The sequence below is a fragment of the Asterias amurensis genome, chromosome 9, assembly GCF_032118995.1.
Source record: "Asterias amurensis chromosome 9, ASM3211899v1".
NCBI lineage: Eukaryota > Metazoa > Echinodermata > Asteroidea > Forcipulatida > Asteriidae > Asterias > Asterias amurensis.
Genome location: NC_092656.1, coordinates 9,333,312 through 9,343,369, shown reverse-complemented (window position 1 = coordinate 9,343,369; position 10,058 = coordinate 9,333,312). Strand labels below are relative to the sequence as shown.

The 10,058-nt window shown below is 38.3% G+C and overlaps 1 protein-coding gene across 1 annotated transcript; it reads left to right on the top strand.

Moving 5' to 3' along the window:
- The first annotated feature begins 1,826 nt into the window (after window positions 1-1,826).
- LOC139942191 (forkhead box protein B1-like) lies at window positions 1,827-8,745 on the top strand. The gene has a single exon (XM_071938959.1). It carries the CDS (start codon window positions 2,354-2,356, stop codon window positions 3,311-3,313), a length of 960 nt encoding a protein of 319 aa, XP_071795060.1. The 5' UTR covers window positions 1,827-2,353; the 3' UTR covers window positions 3,314-8,745.
- The last annotated feature ends 1,313 nt before the right edge of the window (window positions 8,746-10,058 follow it).

The following is a 10,058-nucleotide window of genomic DNA, read 5'->3' as shown; positions in this document are numbered from 1 at the left end:
TAGAGACCATTTCACCTACCCCTTTCACGTGAAGTAGCTTTCTTTTCTTTCATTTTTCTTTTCATTAACAAATTGAGTAAGCACACTTTAATTTTATATCACTTGATGCGTATCGCCTGCTTTGTTTTCGTGATTAAAACTAGAGAATGTGTTCATGTGTAGACAACTGAGAAGCAACAACGTGGTTATTACGCATGCGTACTATATTGAGAGGGGTCAGATCCAGTGTTGGCAGTTGATACCCCGTTTCAGTCATTTTGGAGGAAATTATATTGTATTGAATAACATCAACATTGGACACTATTTGATATTGGTCAACGTCAATGTTTGACGCTGTTCACTATTGGCCAATGTCATTATTGGACATTGTTCATTATTGGTCAACGTCAACATAGGACAATATAAATTATTGGTCAACCTCAATATTAGACACTGTTCACTATTGGCCAACGTCAATATTGGACACTGTTCATCATAGGTCAATATCAATATTTATTGGATACTGTTTAATTACTGGTCAACTTCAATACTGGACATTGTTCAGTATTGGTCAACGTCAACATTGGACACTATACATTATTGGTCAACGTCAATATTGGACATTGTTCATTATTGGTCAACGTCAACAGTGGACACTGTTCATTATTGGTCAACATCAACATTGGACACTATACATTATTGGTCAACGTCTCTAATTTGACATTGTTTAGTATTGGTCAACGTCAACATTGGACACTTTACATTATTGGTCAACGTCAATATTGGACATTGTTCAGTATTGGTCAACGTCACCATTGGACACTATACATTGTTGGTCAAAGTAAATGGTTGACACTCTTCATAATATTGGTCAACATCAACATTGGACACTGTTAATTAACATTGATAATATTTCAAACTTTTACTTTGCACAATATCCCTTTAAAACAGTAATGGATCAACACTTCTTTGCAACGGGCGATAACAAAATGAAGGTTCAAAATACTAAAACATTAACTGTTTGGGTGCATTACACTGTAGGTCTTTTTGGTTGTTGAGCACTTGGCAACAAAATTCTTTTTTTCTCAAAATAAATTTAAAAACACATGACTTATAAACAAAATATAATATAATCATTTCGGGTCATATAATCTAGGGTTGGGGGACACAGTATCCAGTCTTTGCGAGATCTTAACTGATTCGTCAAGGTCCTAATTAAAAAACCGGATTTCATCGAAGCCTTTCCATAAACTTTGACAAACTGTTTTATATAAAAAGCTCAAGTTTCAACGGTATTTATTGATTTATTGATATAAAACTGGGAAAAACGAGAGACAGAGTGCGGGGGCCTGTTTTGGATAAAAACTAATTTGACTGATTGGGAGTGGCGTGTGTACAAAATTGAACAATTAAATAACACCGTACGTCGTCTCGAATCAATTGCCAAAGTCTATGGCCAGTTTCTTCTTGAAGTGTTGTTTGTGAATGGAAACTAAAAGTCAGTGATCGTTAGCGTTGGCATGTTTAGCTGCAGTGTGCAGGGAGCTGCCCCCGCTACTTGACTAGTTGTTGTGGTGTTGACAATCACACCGGCTTGTTGACCGTTTATTGTTCCCAAGGTGTGCAGAGCTAATAAGATCGCTGCTGCGTTGTTGCACATCGGCCCAAGAGAGTCGCTGCGGCCGCGAACCCCGCCCACAATTGCCCCGGCCTCTGATTGACACCTTAGCCTGTGTGAGTGTGTGTCTGTGCGCAGCCGAACACACAACGGGGAGCCAAGTTGCTTTATCAACACAAGCGCGCCCGCCTACATCGGTGGGCCTACACCCGTGATGTCGTCTCGGCCATTGCGATTGGTACAGTATCCTTTGCTTCATTTTTTGTTGTCAAGCCGTGGATTTTTTTTTCTCGTCCGTGGCCCCTGCTGCTTATACCTGGCCGACCGGGTTGGTTAAGTGCTGGATCACCCCAAGCCGTCCTCTCAAATTGAAATCGGCAAGAAGTGGATGACAGGGGCTACTGTCATGTTCTATCCCTCGTCAGTGCCAGGAATCGACGGACTGAACTTTTACTAGCAGGAGTTTTTTTTCACCACACCAGAAATGAACCTATTTGATCATTTTAACTCACACGCTCAGCATCAAGGAGAAGAAAAAACGCACATTTTGCAAGTTATTCAGTTTCAAGTCAGGTCGGCCATTTAGTTTTTGTTGCTGAGCTTTGCAGATTATCAACAAAACTCATCACAGCACAAGTGTAAATAACACGATTGTTGTTTATATTTGGATCTCTGAGTTGCATTTGCGGGTGATTGCAATTTTGACTTTTCTGTGGTTGTTGTTTGCTCTGAAGAGTTCTTGACTCCTCCATCACCATGCCTCGACCGGCTCGGAGCACGTACAGCGACGCCAAGCCACCCTACTCGTACATCTCGCTTACGGCAATGGCGATCCAGAACTCCGGCGAGAAGATGCTCCCACTGAGCGACATCTACAAGTTTATCATGGACCGGTTCCCGTACTACCGGAAGAACACGCAGCGATGGCAGAACTCTCTACGGCATAATCTCTCCTTTAATGACTGTTTCATCAAGATACCCCGCCGTCCAGACCGCCCGGGAAAGGGCAGCTACTGGGCCCTTCACCCGCTCAGCGCCGACATGTTCGAGAACGGCAGCTTCTTGAGACGTCGGAAGAGATTCAAATCGCCCAGGATCACCGCCATTGATCACAATCTACAGATTAAGCAGATTGACTCGGCGAAGATATTCCAGGAGCAGGCGAAGATTGGACTGCCACCGTTCGCTGCACTCGGTTCCCTCTCGCCGTACTCGGTTCCCATGCCCAGCATGGGCATGACTTGTTGTACCGCCAGCTCGGCATCCCCCACCGGTACATACCCGTCAAAACACGGCCTCGTCTCGTCGGCCACCAGCCCCACCACACTTAAACAAGCTTTCACCATCGAGAACATTATATCACCGGACTTCAAACCCAAATCCGGGCCACCACCACCACTACAGAACGTCAAAGCAGTCACGTCAGTCCAGTCGTCAGCGACCAGTGTTAACACCGCGACTGTTCCGAGTCCGACTTTTACGAGCAGCAGGGTTTGGACTTCGAGTGCGGGGCGCTGTGTGGCACCCCTCTCCCCGGAAGAGCGGGCCTACCTGAGCGAGTACACGGCACACTGTCGGACAATTCTACCACCGTCGTTTCCACAGACACCGGCGTTTCCCCTACCGATCAAACCGGCCGTTCACGGGCTCGGGGCGATGCCCGTTGTGCCACTCGGTACGTTCTCTTCAAAGTGCAATAGACCTACGCTAGTATAACCATCCTTTAATTGTCTGATTTCAAGACATTCGACTCTCTGTGTATATTATTCAAAATACTTGACTTGAACAGGATTCCTGGTTAGGTGATTGTGCTGAGTTTTAAAATGGAGGGACCAAACTGTGTATACGGAGCACCTTTTGAAAGGTGTGTACATAAAAGTGTAACTTTTACTTTTAAAACAAATTTCAATTTTATTGTTTTTTTTTTTTAAGGCTTGTCTTTTTTGCAATTGCCTTTACGTTGTAGTGAAGAGAAGATGAAAACGTGTGTTCACCCAACTCGTCATTTAAAAACAAGAGTCTTAAAGGCACTGGACACTATCGGTATTTATTCAAAATAGTTATTATTATAGTAGCTTACTTGGTAACGAGCAATGTTGAGCTGTTGATATTATCAAACATTCTGAGAAACGGCACCTTCTGAAGCAACGCATTTTTTGAGTCCAAATTTTCACGGGTTTGTTATTGTATGTATTATGTTGAGATACACCAAGTGAGAACACTGTTCTCGTTGACAATTACCAAACGTGTCCAGTGCCTTAAACATCGCCTTCGCTCTGCTAGTTTCCCCGTCACGTTTTACAGAAAAAAACTAATATTTCTAAACGTATATCTTAAGTGACCGTGTGTTTTGTCGGTTTACTGTGTAGCTAAACTTAAGGCGGCTCAAGTGGATGTTTTTCTTTCAGAGCGTTTAAACATCAATTTGCCTTGGAAAACGTTTTTAGAAACATAATTGCACAATTTGTGTAACAACTAAATGAAGCTGATGACAAACTGCCGATAAACATTATTGACAACAAAGTCAACTGGAAGAAAGTGGGAAGCATTCGAAATAACAAGAAAATTTGCTATGGTTGAGATGGTTGAATTATTTCAATTGTTAAATTGCGATCAGGTACTGCGTCGTTAACTTTGATAGCGTTTGCTTTCTGATATGCCGCTACGAAAGGCAAAGGTGAACTGTTGTAGCAGAAACTAGAGAAGAAAAACAAACAGAAGAAAGGATAACTTTCAATTACAAACTGTACTTGTTTCAAGTTAGAAGATAGTGTAAAACTTGAACAATTGTTATTCCAATTGTTTCAAAATAAACATTACGCGCTCGAAATCTAATGGTTGTCGAATAGGGCATATTGGAAAGCTTATAACAATTTACATAAAACAAATTTAAAAAAATATATATTATCTGAAAGCGCGCGTGATGCAAACTGATTTCGCCAAAAACTATGGTGATCGGTATCCATGGCAACGGGGATCTGCTATAAGGCATGCATTGTATAGGATTTGAAGCATTGTTTCCACCAATCTAACTTTCTCTCTTGTATATTTGACGAAGAAATTGTAAATAATTCTAATTTCAACAAAAAATAGCTGTATATACTGTAAACTACATTTGACTTAACGGAGTTTTATTATTTCGACCGGATAAGTTTGTATTATTTTATTTTGAGCCAAAAAAGTTTAGTTTTGATTGATTTTCCCACCGATATCACCTCAATTGGTTGTCACGTGACAATCAGTATTTTGGGGTAACATGATCAATGTTGTTGTTGCCTTAATACTGAAACCATTTGAGTGATCATTTAGAATTTAGATTTATTCTCTTCTCGTTATGTTTCCTTAATTTGTTATGTTGTCCTCGTTCGGTTCCGTTTCCGAATCTCATTCAAATGTATATCAAAAACTATTCATCGTTGAGCAATGATACACTTTCTTTTAAAGACACGGGACAGTATTGGTAATTGTCAAAGACCGGTCTTCTCATTTGATGTATCTCAACATATGCATAAAATAGTAAACCTGTGTAAATTTGAGCTCAATCGGTCACCAAAGTTGCGAGATAATTATGAAAGAAAAACACCATTATCACACGAAGTTGTGTGCTTTCAGATGCTTGATTTCGAGACATCGAATTATAAATCTGAAGTCTCGAAATCAAATTCGTGGAAATTTGCTTCCTTCCCGAAAACTACGTCACTTCAGAGGAAGCCGTTTCTCACAATGTTTTATACTATCAACCTCTCCCCATTACTCGTTACCAGTTAAGGTTTTATTCTAGTCATTATTTTGAGTAATTACCGATAGTGCCCACTGCCTTTAAGGCTGTACATGATTGTTAAGGATTAGAACAAAACCATCAATGTTTTTTCTGAAAGCTTATTGATGATGATGTTCATACTATAACCAATTTTTGCTTGAAATGTTTCCCTTTAAAATGAAGCCATATTCGAGAAACAAATGTATTTTGAACACCGAAACAAACGCAACAGCTGATTTCGGTTGTCACAACCAAATTTAAGGGCAACGTGTTTGCATGCTGGAAATTCTGCATGTTTTTTCACTATTTATCTCTCAACTCACACATTGATTTAGCCAAATATTTTACAGGTTTGTTATTTCATTTAAAGGCAGTGGACACTGTTGGTAATTACTCAAATAATTCTTCGCATAAACCTTAGTTGATAACGAGTTATGGGGAGCTGTTGATAGTATAAAACACTGTGAGAAACGGCTCCCTCTGAAGTAACGTAGTTTTCAAGAAATAAGTAATTTTCCACGAATTTGATATGAGACCTCAGAATTAGGTTTTGAGGTATCGAAAGCGATCATCTGAAAGCACGCAAACTTCGTGTGACAAGGGTGTTTTTCTTTCATTATTATCTCGCAACTTCGACGAAAAATACTGAGCTCAAATTGTCACAGGTCTGTTATTTTATGCGTTATGTTGAGATTCACCTAGTGAGGAGACTGGTCTTTGACAATTACCAAAGAATGAGTACTGTCTGCGACTATGTCGTCAGTTCTACCAATCATGCAAACCCTTTATTAAAGGCACTTGGTACTATTGGAAATTACTATAAAAACAAATTATTGGTAACGAGTAATGGAGATATATTGATAGTATAAACCATTGTTAGAACCGGCTCCCTCTGTAGTAAAGTAATTAGAGGAAATGTCCACTCAAATGTTGAAAGACTTCAGGCATGAAGTCTTTGTCAATGTTTTGGCGACATGGGTTTTTGTTTTTACTCTATGAATATGTTGGGGGAAAACAAGTGTGAATATTGGTCTTTGACAATTACCAAAAGGTGTCTGGTGCCTTTAAATCTAACTCGTATATGTGAGGGAACGTCTTTCTTGAATATCGGGTGAATGATTTCAAAGTAACCTCCAGAAACATGCAACGAATTGGTAGAAAATAAAAGTGATTAAAATAACTATTAAACTAACTTTTTATAATCTTTTCGGGCATTTTTAGAATTGGTTTATAACTTGCTCCTAGTTATAATTAGAATAAAGCTCATCAAACCAAAAAATGCCATTTCAATTTGATATTGTAGGATACAATTGTGAGAATTGTTGAACCTATTAATCGTTGCTCTTACTAAACGTTGGTTTCAACTGTATCACGTTTTCGTCAAGTACTGTACATGTTTCGTGGGGAAAGGGGGGTTCACGTTGAATATTTACCAAGTCAGTAAGGATAATATTTTTTTATGGATTACCATTTTAAGACATTTTTTCAAAACCTGAACGGCAAGAATGTTGTATTCTCGGTTGGGTTACACGATGGTGTAGGTCGTGAAAGGTGTTAAGGCACCGATTAAGGAGTGAGACCACTATTGTCATGACCTTTTCGGGACATTTACAATGTTTGGGAATGCAATTACACAAACAAATCAAATATCGAAAATGAAAAACTGTTTAATTTCTGAAAGTGTTATGTACCGTTATTATGATTCGATGTTCATTTTGTGAGTCGAATTCATGTTTTGTTTTGTCGTAAAAACTAAATAAAATGGTCAGTCGAAAATGTATACCAATGTCTAATTGTCGTTTACATTCAAAAGAGATGTAGATGTTCCACATGGTGAATCATGTTTCCCCTTTCCGAAAGAAACAAACCTGAAGATGAACTCAATGTGACTTGAAAAATATACTTTCGGAAAATAGATGGATCTTTGGTCACTGTGTGTAATAATAGATATATGCAGATGTTCACATTTTCCCCAAGACAATTATAAATTATTTATAATAAAAACTTGAATCTTGTAGGGTCATGTCACATAAGGCAATTTACATGCATTAAGATCTAGACAATTCATGAAGAGAATCCATTCACAATTGAATACTCGCATACTACACTTGGAAATCGTAAGTCAGTTATTAAAATATTACTCATTTTCTACTGATGAAGTAGTCCTGTAGCATGCACTGTAGTTGGTTGCCTCCAAGTTGTCTGTAAAAAGTGTATTGTGTGAAAAGTCCATTAGGCAGACACAAAATCTTCCCAATATAAACGAAGAACCCATCCCATAAGCACACTTTTCAAACAATTTTTTACCGGCGTTAAAATTAAAAGGCAGTGGACACTATTGGTAATTACTCAAAAAAACTATCAGCATAAAACCCGACTTGGTAACGAGTAATGGGTATAAATGTTGGTAGTATAAAACTTTGTGAGGAAACGGCTCCCTCTGAAGTGACGTAGTTTTCGAGAAAGAGGTAGGTTTCCACGAATTTGATTTCGAGGCCTCAGATTTAGAATTTGAGGTCTCGAAATCAAGCATTGAAAAGCACACAACTCCGTGTGACCATGGTGTTTTTCTTTCATTATTGTCTCGCAACTACGACGACCGATTGAGCTCAAATTTTCACATGTTTGTTATTTTATGGATACGTTGAGATACAACAAGCGAGAAGACTGGTCTTTGACATTTACCAATAGTGTCCAGTTTCTTTAACCGAAGAACACGTTTGTAAGGAAACAGTAGATTGGCATGATTATGCCTGTTGAATCAAGGGTTTCTTTCTTAATGGCACTGGAAACTATTTGTTATTATTCAAACGAGTTATTAGCGTAAATTACTTGGTAATGAGCAACGGGAGAGCTGTTGGTAGTATAACTTATTGTGAGAAACTGCTCCCATTGAAGCGATGGGATTTTTGACAAAGATTTCTCACACAATTTTGAATCTGATATAATACTCCAGGTCTGGAGTTTTTTTTTCCGGAATTTGAAAGCACACGAATTTAACAAGGGTGTTTTTTCGTGCATTATTCTCTTGCAAATTCGATGAACTATTGAGTCAAAATTTGCACAGATTTGTTATTATATGCATATGTTGGGATACACCAAGTGAGAATACTGGTCTTTGACAATTACCAAAGGTTCACTGTCTTCAAGAAAGCTTATAGGTTTGGGAAGAATGGTGTCGAGGGTAAATCTAATCATTCAATCAGCTCTAAACTTCGTCTTATTTTTTTTTTTATAGTTATCTTCTTGTTTCATGCCGAACAGTGTAAAGTTCTTAAACAGTAATTAGCGGGGTAAATAAGAACAAAGCATTTTATTGATCATGCTGAATTAAATGTTCAGTTCGCCATTATGTATACCCTTTGGATTTTATCATAAATTTGTCCTTGTTCGCAAACAGATTGTAGTATGTCACTAAAGTTAAAATTATTAAAGATCACGATAAAACTGATACCGATTAGTTTACACAATCTTACTTAATTATTTGTATGAGTCGTGTCTAGATTGGTTTGCGTTGTGCTGGGAACTTGTAAATTGAAATTGTTAAAATTGTCTTTTTGTCTTCTTCTTTTTATCAAACTGGCCGACTCCTTTTTTTACACTCTAAAGTGCCTTACGAACACTGCACTTGACGGCATTGCTTAAAGACACTGGAGACGTTTGGTAAATATTTAAAATATATAACATAAAAAAAACTTACTTGTTAACAAGCAATGGAGAGCTGTTGATAGTATGAAACATAGTGAGAAACGGCTCCCTCTGAAGTGACATAGTTCTTGAAAGAAAGAGGTAAATTTTCACCATGATGTTTAAACCTTAAAAAGACTTCAGGACTGAAGCCTTTCTGAGCGTTAGAAAGCACACTTGTGCAACAAGCGTGTTTTTTATTTCGATATATTCTTGCAACTTCGATGACCAATATTGAGCTCAAGTTTTCACAAACTTGTTATTTATTGCATTTCTAGGCCACTAATGAATGTGTTGGAAAACACCAAATCAAACGTGTCCAGCATGCCTTTAACGCGTATGTGTAAGTTTGTGACTCCCATTTAAGTACGTGTTTCACGCGCTGAAGACTTATCTTGTGAGCAGAAATTTAGGCCCATTTTTATTTATTTATTTATTTTTTTATTTTTTTTAAAGGTGATCAATGTTTTTCCAGGTGATAACACAACTTTCTATTGCCCTAGTCCGGCTTTTGAAAAGTATATGAGGAAGGTGTATACAGTATATTTCAGTTCATGATTACGGAACTTCGTGAGTCGTGCTACTGAAACAAGTTGATACGCCCCTACCCACCACCAACCCCGTACGCTTACTAATTCAAAAACATTGTTGCAGTAAAGCTTCCTTGGTGTAGTTTGATATTTTACTGTCTTCCAGTGGGCTTAACTTTCTCATGTTTGCCTTGTGACAATGTTAGTTCCTTATAGTTTCAAAACATTCATAATTCATTGTTCCCGGTTTCATGTTGTCCTTTCAAACCCTTGGCAGTTCCAAAAGTACATCCTGCTACTAGGGATCGTGCTTTTTACACACACACACACATGCCCCACGCATTTGGGAACCGTCTCCATCATCAAACTCGCTCAGCTGAGTCACTTGAAGTTTTCAAGAAACATCTTAAAACTTTCCTGTTCAATAGTTGATTGCTATGGACTAACTGACTTCCCTTTCGTGCCTTCATTTATTCACTTCTTG